This window comes from Falco naumanni, chromosome 8 (assembly GCF_017639655.2).
Source record: "Falco naumanni isolate bFalNau1 chromosome 8, bFalNau1.pat, whole genome shotgun sequence".
Classification (NCBI taxonomy): Eukaryota; Metazoa; Chordata; class Aves; order Falconiformes; family Falconidae; genus Falco; species Falco naumanni.
In genome coordinates this window covers 12499738-12513501 of record NC_054061.1, presented here as the reverse complement: position 1 = coordinate 12513501, position 13764 = coordinate 12499738, and the positions used below count along the sequence as shown (strand labels likewise).

At 46.1% G+C, this 13764-nt stretch overlaps 1 protein-coding gene and 1 long non-coding RNA gene across 2 annotated transcripts; both read right to left on the bottom strand.

Moving 5' to 3' along the window:
• Nucleotides 1-3805: 3805 nt before the first annotated feature.
• Nucleotides 3806-6943, bottom strand: LOC121092970. The gene is made up of 3 exons (XR_005829445.1): nucleotides 6840-6943; nucleotides 5608-5658; nucleotides 3806-4824 (listed from the first exon to the last, which is right to left on the bottom strand). It is a non-coding gene; the product is annotated as an uncharacterized LOC121092970 (long non-coding RNA).
• A 10-nt stretch (nucleotides 6944-6953) lies between these two features.
• LOC121092538 (E3 ubiquitin/ISG15 ligase TRIM25-like) lies at nucleotides 6954-13369 on the bottom strand (the record flags this gene model as incomplete). Its single annotated transcript, XM_040603735.1, has 8 exons — nucleotides 12642-13369; nucleotides 10606-10701; nucleotides 9781-10014; nucleotides 9642-9664; nucleotides 8345-8481; nucleotides 7854-7884; nucleotides 7585-7616; nucleotides 6954-6988 (listed from the first exon to the last, which is right to left on the bottom strand). Coding segments are annotated over exons 1-8 (1206 nt in total), but the record flags the coding sequence as incomplete, so codon positions are not given.
• Between the last annotated feature and the right edge of the window lie 395 nt (nucleotides 13370-13764).

Genomic DNA, 13764 nt, shown 5'->3' with positions numbered 1-13764 from the left:
CTAACTTCACAGTCCTCTTAGGGACTTCCACAGGAGTTTTCACTGAGTTTGATGTATATGGTGACTCCGAGACTACAAGAGCAAATTCTTGTGAGGAGTGACATCTTGACAAAAACCTTAAGAGAAGCCTTTTGTGTGGGGATTTTGCAGAAACCTCATAAGAAACCACAAAAACATGCAGTGGGCATTATAGCATTTTCATTGTGGTTCTAGAGGCATTGGCAGTGGAACAACTTGGATCATCAAAGACATCCTGTCTTCATGGAGGGGAAATAATACCTTCTTGGAGCCCAAGCAAAGAACATGGCACTAAAAAAAATCCCAGGCATTAATATTTTTCTGAATTACTGCTGTTATCAGGGATAGGCTTTTTTCTTTTTACTGTACACTGATTTTCTAAGAAGCGGGGGGGAAATCCAAGTAAATATTTAAGATAAGTAAATCATTTAGCTTCTAACTGCTTTCCTCTTCTCGAGGTACATTAAGTTTTATGGTTCATGTATTTCTGTGCTAAGGGGACCTTGGCCTTGGAGAAATGTGCCTCTGGGCTCCTCACACTCCAGAATTTCCTGCCAAGGAACAGTGAGCTGGGGCTTGCTGACACACAAATGCTAGTTTGTGCCATCTGCCCATCCCACTCTGTCTGCCTGTCAAACCCACTGCCTCCAGTTCTCCAGATTGCCCCATCATCCTCATAATATCAAGTCTCCAGAGACCAGTTTCTCAGACTACAAAACAGTCTTGAAAAACACTGGTTTTGTTCCACCAGGCTCATGCTCTTGGGCAGCCCTGCACACTGCAGCTAGGGAAGCCCTTCCACCTTGCCTGTTGCCCAGTAGCTTTCATACAGCCCTGCTGTGCCCTGGTCCCCCCAGCAAAGAGCTCTACAAGCTGCATGGGACAGTGTTATCATCCCTCTCCACATTGTCAACAAAACCTCTGTGTGCAATGACTCCCCCTGGTTCTTCTGACTCCTCTCTGGGCTTTCAGCTCTGCTTTATCACTCAGCAGATAAGGCACCCTCTGATTTCCCCCAGCTGTCAGCTGCTTTATGCCACCTGGTTCCCAACCCTAAGTAAGGAGCTTCCTGCTTTCAGTGATGTCCTCTTGCTACCTCCCTGCCCACTGCCTCGGTCCCACTGGCTCTGTGAGTCCATGGTAGGGCAGGTAGGCTGTGGTGAAAGCAGCTAAAAACTTGTTTTCTCTCCTTGTCCGTCCTTCCTTGCTTCCCTGTACAATTTGCTGTCTTCTGAGAATCAGGCCTGCATTTGCAAAATGTTGTATGAAGTTTGGAGATAGAGAAGGTGGGAGCTGCTTAGCTTGTTGCCCAGAAAGTGAGAAAGTGTATCAGAGCTCACAGAAACCTTTTTCCCCATGTGGGCACCTTGTCTGGTCATCCAGGCACGTTAAGCCAGGAAATAGGGAAAAAGCAGAAGCAAATGTGGAGCTACTCTGAGCTTCTTGAACTTGAGCCTTTGTGGGGAGCAATCAGGACCCTTAGGACAACTTTCCTCAAGACCTCCTGTGGTGTCCAGCATGTAAAATCAAAGTGGTATCCTTGGGGTCTGGTGTCTAACCTGCTGGTCTTAGAAGGTGTCAGACACATAAAGGTCTAGATGTAGTGTGTGTGAATTACTTAGAAGACCCATCAGACTAGAGTAACAGAAAGAAGCCTGTCCTAGCTTCTGAAATCTATTTTATTTATGCATTTGATTATAAATTCAGCTACATCATGCAATGCTTGGCAAATGCAAAAAAAAAGAGCCATAAAATCAGCTACTCCGCTTTCCTCCCCTCTAAAGGTTTTCCTCAAGGATGAGACAAATGCCAAGCAAAAATTAAGCAGGAGGAGGGAAGAGAGCGTAATAAATAATGAAAGACACAATGAATGAGAGTCCTGAGGTAATCAAAATACCTAAGCCATAAAGATATAAAAAAAAAAAAAGCTCTGTTCATAGCTCAGGACTACATATCTCACAATTATATTGCTATCAAGAAAGTGTGTTCTGCAAAAATATCTGTACAGAATTGCTATACTCTGAATGTATGCCATGGTCCAATAATGTCTCCTAGAGTCAAAAACTAATAAGGTGTTAAAATTTTCATTGTTGTTGTGGGTTAGACTGCTTAGTTGGACTTCAGTGTGGTTTTTTACATTGCTTTCACCTAGTCTTTTCACCTCTCTTTGCTTCCTCAAGGCTAATGCATGGAATATTAAAAATACAACAAGTCTCAAATTCAGAGGAGTGTATCTTTGCTAATACTATAGCAGGCAAACGTATGGGGGAAATAAACTGCACCATCAGCTTAGTATCTAACTCAGAAAATCTACCTTCCTAGATAGTAATTTTCTTCCAGAAGCTTTGTGAGCCTGCAGCAGTATTAAAAAATGTATTTTTTCCAATCTACTTGAAATGAAACCCTTTGCTTTTGCCACATAGCAGAAATAATAAGGTCTTTATCTCCTGGATCACATTAATTTTGCCTACAATAGAATTACCTTTTTTGCTTCATTTTGGCAGATGCTTAACATCAACCCAAATTCAAGTCCGATAAACCTAGCAGTAAAGAGCTACATGCACTTTTCCCTCCAAATTAGATGCTGGGCAAGTTCCATCCAGACAATTATTATCTTTGTTTTGGTCAATAAATCTCATTGATCTTGGGTTTTAGTTATGCAAAGTACTTCAGTCTTAGTGCAATACTGTGTTATCTGTGATCAATGCTTCAAAGGCAGCGTAACAACTGTCTAGTGCGGGCTGTGGAGCTCTTCCTTCAAGCATGAATGGCCTCAACCCAGCCAGCTGCAGACATACTCCCTTCTCAACCGCTCCTGGCCCTTCTGAAAGCCTCTTATGAATATGGCTCCATTTGTGAAAACCTGGATGGTTGCCTGTGGTGAAGGTTTCTGGAAGGACCCTTTTCTAACCAGTTAACGGACTTTTCTGCCAGGGGCTCAGAGATTCAGGGAGCTGATGGCTGGCACTGGAGGAAAGGTGAAGTCAGGACCTGAACCTCCCTGGGAGAAGAAAATACCATGGCTTCTCCAAGACTGTCAGAAATGGTGTTAAAAACATGACAATTGCTTGTGGACAAGGGAGGAGCCATATATCCAGAAACCTGTTGGTGAGGGCAGCTGCCTGGGAGTGCAGGAATCGCTCAGCACACTGCTGCCAGTTGCCCTTTCCCTCTGCTAGTGAGGAGAGTGGTGCTCCAGCTCTCCCACAGCAGCCTGTGGCTGGAGGTGTGGGAATACATGTTTGTAATACGGGTTTCACTGAGGAAATGCTAAACTGGTATTTCAGAAGGAGCTACAGAGGTGCTGACGTTTCCTAAATGTAGTCAAACATAAGACGTGCTGTGAGATGGAGAGGAGGGAGTGCCTTAAGATACCGTGCTTGAGTAGATCTCTCTGTAGTGATTTATAGCAGTGCAATAACTTGCTGTATGCAGCAGCGGCACTGAACTGCATTGGCTGGTCATGGCTCTTTCACCTGGGGTGAAAGCAATAACTACCTGGCAGCCAGAGAAAAGACCAGGACACAAAAGTGCTGAAGGACAGGCTCATTTCTTTTGCCTCATTTCAGTGGTTGAGAGCAGCTGTCCTTCATGTCTCACTGGCTTCGAGCAGTAGGGAATATTTGCAAAGTCACCTTGAGCTACTGCTGAGCTCTCAGAATTTGGCCATGCACTTTCTGTTACGCTGACAATTGATGTATGCAGCAGACCAAGGGCTGCTTAGGATCCATTACAGCTTGGTGAGTCCATCTAAACCATGAAGGGAGACATTACACTAAATCCAAGATGGATTTTGCTGAGTTTATTGTTTTCAATCACTGCAATTAGGTATATGTTGATTACCACAAGTGACAATAGAGTTGTAGCCATGAATTCTAATTCATACAGAAGCATTCAGAACTTTAGCCTTTATTTCTTAAAAATGTTGATGTTGGCAACTCACATTTGCAGCCAAACATTTTTATCGTTTGGAGAAGAAACACCCAGGTTGTGAACCTGCATGTAGGATCTAAACCACAGCTAGGCACAGAGCATCCCACAAAAGCAGAGTGAGCTAGCTGCCTGTCAGTGTCCATGAAATCCCTTGGTGGAGCTGACAGGTGCAATAAGGGCTACATCAGGAAAGCACGGCATGTGCTTGATCAGAAGAGAACATCTAAACACATGAAGATTTGACCAGTAAAGCATCTTCGTATGCTGCTGACTGTGTATTTTGCATGGCTCTTTGAGCACTCTGCGGAAGTGTTAAAATGTGGCTTAGAGGCTAACTCATACACAGATAATTAATTCTTTGCTACAAAGATCACTCATGTTAAATGTGATAATCCAAATCTGTGGCATGGTCCTGAACAGCTTCCTACTGCAACCACCCACAAACAATGCTCTCAACAATTAATTCCTGGTGATGGCATGAAATCAGCCAGCCTTGTTTATCTGTATCTATAGCCATTTCTTTTGTTATCCAACCACAAAATGACAACACAGTCACCACAACTAATAATACACAAGTATCATTAGTACCATGAGATGATATAGTCCAGCAGTTGGAGATTTTCTTATGTTCATTCTTAGCACTTTTCCAAATTTGCGTATGCTACAGAATTGCTTTTAATTGCAGGTATGCAGGGGAGGTCAAGACATCTGGCAGGTCCCCATTTTTAGAAGGCATTTTTGACAATATTTAACTTTTTCTTTCCATCTCAGTTCTGGCTTCTTTTTTTTCATCTCTCCCTTACTTCTGGGCATACATGGACCATACACTTTGTTACATGTGCCACTTGAAGCGCACCAATCGTTGGTTTTGTGCTGTAGGAATACACAAGATGGAAAAGTTTCACTTACTGTAATAATAAAGTAATATTTTATCACTATGCTAATAACATATTTGACAAGTTTCTTCCAAGTATAGCTTTGCATTGCCTCAGAAAAGATACTTCCTCTTGCTCCCCTGTTTTGAGTAACCATCTGGTTCTGTACAGAACACAGACATGAATATGTCTGTAGAAGAAGACTGAGCTCACAAGACAAATAAATGGCCACGTACACTGATGGAAGAAGATACCTCTAGATTTCAGGCTGACATTATGTTAATGGGGAAGGGGCTGGCGCACAAGTCTTATGAGGAGCAGCTGAGGGAACTGGGGGTGTTCAGCCTGGAGAGGAGGGGGCTCAGGGGGGACCTTATCGCTCCCTACAGCTGCCTGAAGGGAGGCTGTAGGCAGGTAGGGGTTGGTCTCTTCTTCCCGGTAACAACTGATAGGATGAGAAGAAATGGCCTCAAGTTGCATCGGAGGAGGTTTAGATTGCATGCTAGGAAAAAATTCTTCACTGAAAAAGTTGTCAAGCACTGGAACAGGCACCCAGGGAAGTGGATGAGTCACCATCCCTGGAGGTATTTAAAAGACACATAGGTGTCGTGCTTAGGGACATGGTTTAGTGGTGGACTTGGCAGTGCTGGGTTAACAGTTGGACTTGATGATCTTAAAGATCTTTGCCAACCTAAAAATTTCTATGATTCTATAATTCTAAGTGAAAGTAACTGTATTGTTAAGCTGTGCTGTGTAATTAATCCTCCTTTTAATTGCTTACCTGCACCACATGCCTGTTGTGCTCTCCAGCCATCATCAGCTACATGAATTACTGTAAAAAGAAAACGAGATTTTTTTCTGCTTTTTCAAATGTGTCTGGTAAAACAAATACGTTTGCTTTTAGGGCAAGACTACATTGTTCTCAACCCCCCCAATGAACAGCTCTTCTCAAACACATCCCTTCCCAAGTAAAATTTTACCATTAACATGTCTCTAAGAAATGCTTGTCAGAAGAGAGTAATTTTCCCCTCCAAAAATTAAAAAGGGGTGAAGAAGATAGGATTTTATTTTGAATTTATGAATTAAGAAAAACTTGTTTGCAAATAGAATTTCTGTTGCAGCAATTAAAAAATATAAAAAATCTTTCAAATAACTTATAAAAACCATTTCTTAGAAAAAGCATGTAGAAAGGATACACCACTGTACCCAGCAGAAATCTATTTGAGCATCAGATTAGTACTATCATAAGAGAAATACTGTTTACAGATTTAATATCACCTGCAGCATTTGGATTTGTCTGGGAAACCTTTCAGGCACTGGGTTTGCTCCAGCTCCTGCTCAGTTGGTGGGAAACCCTTGTACTGGGTTTGCACGGCAAGGCTTTGGTAGCGGGGGGCTACAGGGGTGGGTTCTGTGAGAAGCTGCCAGCAGCTTCCCCTGTGTCCCATGGAGCCAGTGCCCGCCGGCTCCAGGACGGACCCGCCGCTGGCCAAGGCCCAGCCCATCGGAGACGGTGGTGGCGCCTCTGGGAGAATGTGTTTAAGAAGAGATGAAAAAAACCCCAAATATCAGAGGAACTGCAGCCAAAGAGAAGAGTGAGAATATGTAAGAGAAACAACTCTGCAGACCCCAGGTCAGTGCAGAAGGAGGGGCAGGAGGTGCTGCAGGCACCAGAGCAGATCCCCCCGCAGCCCGTGGGAAGCCCACGGTGAGGCAGGCTGTGCCCCCAGCCCATGGAGCCCACGGGGAGCAGGTACCCAGCTGCAGCCCGGGGAGGGTCCCACGCCAGCGCAGGTGGATCCCCGAAGGAGTCTCTGACCCCATGGGAAGGCTCCTGGCAGGACCAGTGGACCCATGGAGAGAGGAGCCCAGGCTGGAGCAGGCTCCTGGCAGGACTCGTGACCCCGCGGGGGACCCAGGCTGGAGCAGCCTGTTCCTGAAGGACATCACCCTGTGGGAGGGACCCACACTGGAGAAGTTCATGAAGAGGTGCAGCCCATGGGAAGGATTCACCTTCGAGAAGTTCCTGGAGGTCTGGCTTCCGTGGGAGGGACCCCACGCTGGGGCAGGGGGAGAGTGAGGAGCCCTCCTTCTGAGCAGGAAGGGGTGACGAAACATGTGATGAACTGACCGCAGCGCCTGTTCCCTGTCCCCCTGCACCGCTGGCGGGGAGGAGGGAGAGAAAATAGGGAGAAAAGTTGAGCCTGGGAAGAAGGGAGGGGTGGGGAAAGCAGGTTTTAAGATGTTAGTTTTATTTCTCGTTACCCTACTCTGGTGATTGGTAATAAATAACACTAATTTCCCCAAATCAAGTCTGTTTTGCCTGTGACGGTCATTGCTTAGTGATCTCCCTGCCCTTATCTCGACCCATGAGCCTTTTGTTCTATTTTCTCTCCCCAGTCCAGCTGAGGAGGGGAGTGATGGAGTGACTGTGGTGGGCACCTGTGTTAGCCAGGGTCAACCCAGCACACCCTACATGGTCTTTCCTTGGAGCAAGCTCAGACTCAGATTACTGGATACTGAAGCAAACCCAATTTCTCCCTCAGGCTGAAGAGAAATGATTCCTCTGGTGAGTTCCCAGAGATTTTTGCCCACTGCAGATTTTGAGAGCTGTGCCCTGAGGCTGCACGCCTGCTTGTCTCACCTCTGGCAAGGAGAAGATATGCATGCTCACATTTTTATGTGGGAGGTTTTCTCTGCAAGACTCACAGCCCCAGGCCAGAGTCCTGGGGAATAACTAGTATTTTTGAACACTTACAATTTGAAGAGGTACCAGTGTCTGAAGCCCCACTGTAAAGAAATAGTGTTGAATGTTAGTGACTCATAAAACACAAATCACATCTTGCTAATAACAAGATAAGACATGTGAATAGATCTGACCCCCTCTTTTGAGATGAAGGACAGCCTTCTAGACTGTTGGGCTCTCCTTGAGACCAAAGCAGAGGAGCACAGGGCATACGGTCCTTAAATGAACAACTGTTAGAGAAATTTGCAGGGAACATTTTGTAAGTAAAGAAAAGGATTTACCTGTTCCGCTTAATTTGGTTGGTGAGTTCACCTAAGAAGGATGGAGAAGAATGTTTTACAAAGCTAGTAATGCATTCAAGGTTGGGATTTGGTACTGTGTCCCTGGATCTCATGGTCGGGGGTAAACTAGGTGGGGATAGGGGTGGGCAAACGAAGGGGCCATTTCTCAAAAGCATGATTGCACACCCAAAGACTCGGGAGGTAGGTGGGAGCAGGAAACCACCTCAGCTAGGAGCTGTCCTTACGCTGGTTAGGAGCAGACCTCTTTCTTGTTATCCCCAGAAACAGTCTTTCCGCCCCTTTTTCCCTCCCCTTTCCAACACCCCAAGATCCCATCTGAATCCTTATCAGCCCCTCAGGGCCACGCACATGCCCCGTATAAAGGAGCCACCGTTCAGTGGCCATCAGCCCTGCTCACTGAACCCTGGGGCTTGGTGGTCTCTGCTTGGGTTCGGCAGCGTGTGGCCGGCAGGTCGGGGCAGGTCACTCACTGTGCACATCTTCCAGCAGTGAGCCCAGTTGACTCATGAAGTCCCACATCAGGCGTCGGCAGCAATCGATCCTGGCCTGATCCAGCTGCACCACCACCATGTCCGTCCCTTCAACGCAGAAATTCTGACTCCGAATCCTAGAGCGTAGGCAGTCATTTCACCAAGGAAAACCATTTAGCATTAGAAAGTTAACAAATCCTTTTTTAGGAAGGACTCTACAAAAGAGGAGGGTGCTTTGGCAACATGAATTATCATGTAAACAGCTCTCTGATAAGGTTAAGTGAGTTGAAATTGTTATGTAGTTATTTTTTTGGCAATGCCTTCTGCTTACCAAACCTGGATGGAACTTTCAAATGCTGGAAATGAGAAAGGGGAAGGAGTTTTGCTGATACCCTTGTGATTTGACCTGCTGCAGGCAGGTTCTTACTGTTCTAGCACAACTGCCATCCTGATAGAAAGAAAATGCCAAACGTATTAAATGGTGTCCAGGCTTCTGGAAAATGACTTTGATCCCACAGTCTAGATTTTGACTTGTAGCACAGCTGTGAGTAATGGACTATGCTGCTGCCAGCACACCCCCTAGGTACACAGTGATTCAAAGTTATCCTTACAATCCAAGTTCAAACTCAGCTTTAATTTGTACAAGTTAAAAAGATGACATCTTAAAATCCACCTAGATGTTTGAGCTAGCCCTTCATGCGGCTGGGGAGTTCAGTGCTGCAGCAAAACCTCTTGTGGATCTCTAATTTACTGTTGGTGTGATTTTGCACCATTGAATTGCAGCTGACACCCAGGTGTCAATTAGGATGTGATAAGTCAAATGTATCACTTGCAAGGGAAAGGATAATAAATCTGTGTAGCTATTAAGCTTGTCCACAAGCAGAAGCAAAACTCAGTGGGAAATGAGCCAGTTACCTTTGCAGCCGAAGGCTTTTCACTGGGACCTACATACAGGAGTGGCACCAATACCCATCCAAGAGAGTGTTGCTGTAAACTGAACCCTATGGGCTTAATCTCTGATAAAAACGGTTTTCTGGTAACAAAAAACATTGGTTTTCATCAGAATCCAGCAACCGTGTAGCTGCCAAGGAAACTGAAACTTAAAGGGAACTCTGGGATGGCAGGCGGGTATCTGCATCTTCATTACTTGTGTGGAGGTGGTGCCCTCTGGCTCAGCGGGAATAGAGAGCAGCTTTGCAGCGTAGGGTTCTGGGACAGACAGGCAATGGGTTTGATCCCAGTTATCAACACCATATTTTTTCAAAGAATAAAACAAGTGTTTTCAGTTGGAACATACCTGTCCTTGGCCAGTTTAAATTCCTACAAATAAGATTGCCAAAAGAAAAAGGAAAAAAATTGTTAATGTGATTTCCAGAAAGGGCAGCTGGCTGAGAAACAGCGATATTCATGAAGAAAAGCGGAGTACTGCTGCTTACTTTGAGAAAGAGGAAAATATCCGTTTGCTCTTTCATCTTCTGCAAAGACTGAAGATCCTGTTCAGCCTTATGTCTCCTCTGTTCCATTTTCTTCTTCACTTTGGTAATATATGCCAGCTGTTCTTTCTCATTGGATTCAATGTCACTCAGGATCTTCTTCTCTTTCTGAGTCATCTCTGTCTTCATCTCTTCAAACAGCATTTGCAGCTGAGAAGTCACTGTTTCTGTATTAGTCTAAATGAACAGATAAGAAAATGGTGCACTGCCTCAGGAACTCAGGACTTCAGCTTAGTGTCCCTGTTTATGAATTATTTATTAATTGTATCTATCCTTTGCACTGGCTTTAGAAGGAAGCAGACAATAAACATTTGCTTAGAATATCTGATTAAGCACAGGGTTATGAAAATTAATAAAAAAATTAGTAATTAGTAAAAAAATCAGATAAAATCCAGCTAGCAATGTGAGAACTCTATTGGTACACGCTGAGAATCCCACTTGTAGACTCAACTTGTTTTTCTTTCATTTAACAGATAGAGAACTTTAAAAATACATAATGATAGGTATGATCTGTGGTCTGCCAGTCCTGCAACCTCATCTGTGCAACCACAATATATGGCAGAGTCTCCCAGGTGGTTCCTTCTGTAGAGCTATGCTGGGGAGCTGTGAAAAAGCTTGGCTTCTGGCAGTTTCTCACACCGGTGTTCTCCCTGCTTTGGACTGTATCTCTTTCTATTCATCTGCTTCTAACAGTGTATTTGCCATCACTTACTTCTGGGAAATTGTGGAGGAAAGATGCTCTGAGTGAGTGATGATCTGAGTACCAACCTTGAGCTGATTCTTGGTTTCCTGAAGCTCTTCTAGGACAGTAGCTAAAGTGCTTTTACATTCCTGCAGCCATGTCACAATGTCCATGAGTTCACCCTAGAAGAAGGAAAGGCAGCACTGTACTTTGCAGTAGGGAAGCAACACAGGTAGCTTTAAACCAGACTGGCAGTTTGCAGAGCTGATAAAATGGCACAGGTACCTTCTACCTTCCTGTTTTCACCAGCAAGTCCTATAATAAACGCCTCCTCATAAAGACAGGGCATAACGGAAAACTGACATGACCTTGAAAACTTTCAAGTCAGTGTTTAATTTTTATAGATGTGGAACTTTGTATAGGTAGGTTAGTAAACAACTTTCCCTTTGAATAAGTAAATTTCACTTTAAATAATTACATCTCAATTTATCCGTTAAGGCTCTGTTCCTGCCAGAATCTTCACATGTACCTAACGTGACCCAAATCCTTAGTTTTCACATCTGTCACCAGCTGTGGGATCTGAGGATAAGGTAATAAGCAACCACCTTTTCTGAAGATCAGCAAAACAGCGGTACTTACTCACCCAGCTGTTTCTTTTAACAGATACCACTATCATTGAGTGCTGTTATAGATACTGCACAATGACACATTTCAGAAGGGACATTAAACTTTGTTCTTTGGGGATCAGACAGTCTTTGGTTCTGGTTGCTTCTGGCTGCCTCCAGCAGTTTTCACACCTTGAGCACCCAAGAATGGCCACAGCAAACACAGCTGCTAGACTCCCGTTTCTTTAATAAAAATGATACCAGAAAACTTAGGTTTTCCATGAGATAGTTGTCACAGCTGGAAAGTGTTACTCTTGGAAAAATTAAAAGACAAATAATCAAATTCAGCTGAGGTTCCTTGCACCAAAACCCTTTTATAATTCCTTCTAAAAAGCTGTATTCCTGATTCCTCTGGCTAACTTGGGGAATTTAAAAAAAAACAAGCAAACAAGAGGAATATGCAGCTGAGACCCATGGAGATGGCTTCCCCATAGACAGGGCACTACTGCTCCCTTACCAGCTCCAGGGATGAAGGGAACGGTTACTATCCTAGACACCCCACTTCTGTTTGGCAGCCCTGAATTTTTTATATGTAACATAGGGGAGAAAGTTAGTTTGCAATATGTGTAACTGCAAAGGATGCTTCCTGCTAATTCCTGAGGAGGTTGTGACCTGTCCTGAGGTTGGGAGCAAGCCAGGCATTTCCTGCCCATGCACTGGGTTCCTGCAGGGTGTTTTGTTTGGGCTTTAAACTGAGCCCAGAAATTTCAAATGCAAGCAGTGAGCAAGCATTTTATGGAAAGGAATGGAAAATACATTTTAACTCCTCAGTCTCAGCTGATTCTGGAGCTTTTCAAGGACAGCAGCTGGACTCAAAGCCAAGGACATGAGGGACCATATCTCTGTGCCCTCTGGGACTCTAGCTCAGCAAAATTTGTGGCAGAGGGAGTAGGGAGCCAGAGGGAAGAGTGGGAAAACCTGTTTCCCAACCCAAAGTTCAGCAGTGGTGGGGTCCCCGAGGCTCTGTGGAGAAAGAAATTTCTTAACCCCTGCAAGAATACTTCTCAGTCGCAGCCAGGCACGCCCTGGTGCGTGGCAGTTTGCAGTTGCATGGGGCTGTGCACGACCGGTATGCACTGCAGCAGCCGGGGCGGCGGAGCCCTGCGCCTGCCACTCGCCCACTTACCCACATGCATACCCACATCAGCACACACTGCAGGATTTACCCGTCCCAGGCAGCCCCAAACACCGTTTTCTGCCTTTCTTCCTCTGCTTAGCCTGCCAGGCTGCTTTGACACCACAAAGGAGGAAATGAAAAGCAAATTCAAGCACAATGCGCTAGTCCCTGCCGGGGTGGGCATGAAATCCCCGGAGCTGCTGCCTGCCTGTCCTTGCCTGCCCCCATCCCCACTCCCCGGTGAAATCCTTCCGGCCCCTCCTGCAGCTTGCCCCATTCCTCCGGGTCAGGAGTTTGCAGCAACCCTTGCAGGGGCCATGGGGAGAGGAGAGCCCCTTACCAGCTGTCTGTCATGTGTCTCCTTCAGGCTGATGATGTTGTGGCCCTTGTGGCATCCCGCGATAGAGCAGAGCATGCAGATGTACTGCCCGTCATCCTGGCAGTAACACTCCAGCAGCCTGCCGTGCTCCAGGCACTTCCTCTCCTCCACCAGACCGCCTGCGCCAACCTCCACCAGGACATGGTCCTGCTGGGAAGCCTTGGCGTTGTGTTTGTTCAGATGGGCCTGGCACAAGGACGCATCGCAGTTCAGGCAGGTTTTCACGGCTCGCTGGGACCAGTCCAGGCAGAAGTCACAGGGAACCACCTCCTTCTCCTCTGCAGAGCCCTCGTCCTGTTGTTCTTTGGAAGTTGTGGCCAGAAATGCCTCCACAATGCTGCACAGCTGGAAATTCTTCTGCAGATCCAGGATGGGCCCCAGCTGGAGCTGACATACGGGGCAGGAGTAAGTGGCCTTCGGTTGCTGCTGGGCACTGAGCGCCTTCTGGATGCACTGCTTGCAGAAGCTGTGTCCACAGCTCAGCAGCACTGGGTCCCTGTACAGACACAGGCAGATGGGACAGCTGAGTTCATCCTCCAGGCTCGCACCCCTTCCATATCCTTCCTTGGCTTTCGCCATGGCTGGAGAAATGGTGTGTTAGCTGGCCTGCGAGAAACGAAACTAAAAGAGATGACCTTGGCGTTGTGCCATGGTTGGAGACCCAGCACAGAGGCTGCATGCAAGTCCTCGTGACAGGACAGCAGAGATAACACCCCCGTCCCAGGCTCCACCCACACGCAGCTCCTCTAAACTGTGGCAGCCGCTTTGAGATGGTTGCCCTCAGTCTCATGCAGCATCGCTCCAAGGATGAGCCACCACCACCAGACTGGTGGGAGCAGTGAGTGCTGGGGAGGGCAGGAGATGAACAATTCTCCTGCAGCCCTCTGCCCTCCCAGAAAGCTTCTCCATCCCATGCCAGGGACAGCAAATGAAAGGTAAGCCCTGGATGAGAAGAGCACGAGCCCAGCAGGGGTAAGCCAGGAACTCCCTCTGCTTTGTCTGGTTCTTTTCCACAGCAGTTACAGGTTACCTGTAGGTAAAATAGGGAGAACCCAGGGGAAAGTTTTACTGGGACTTGTTGAGG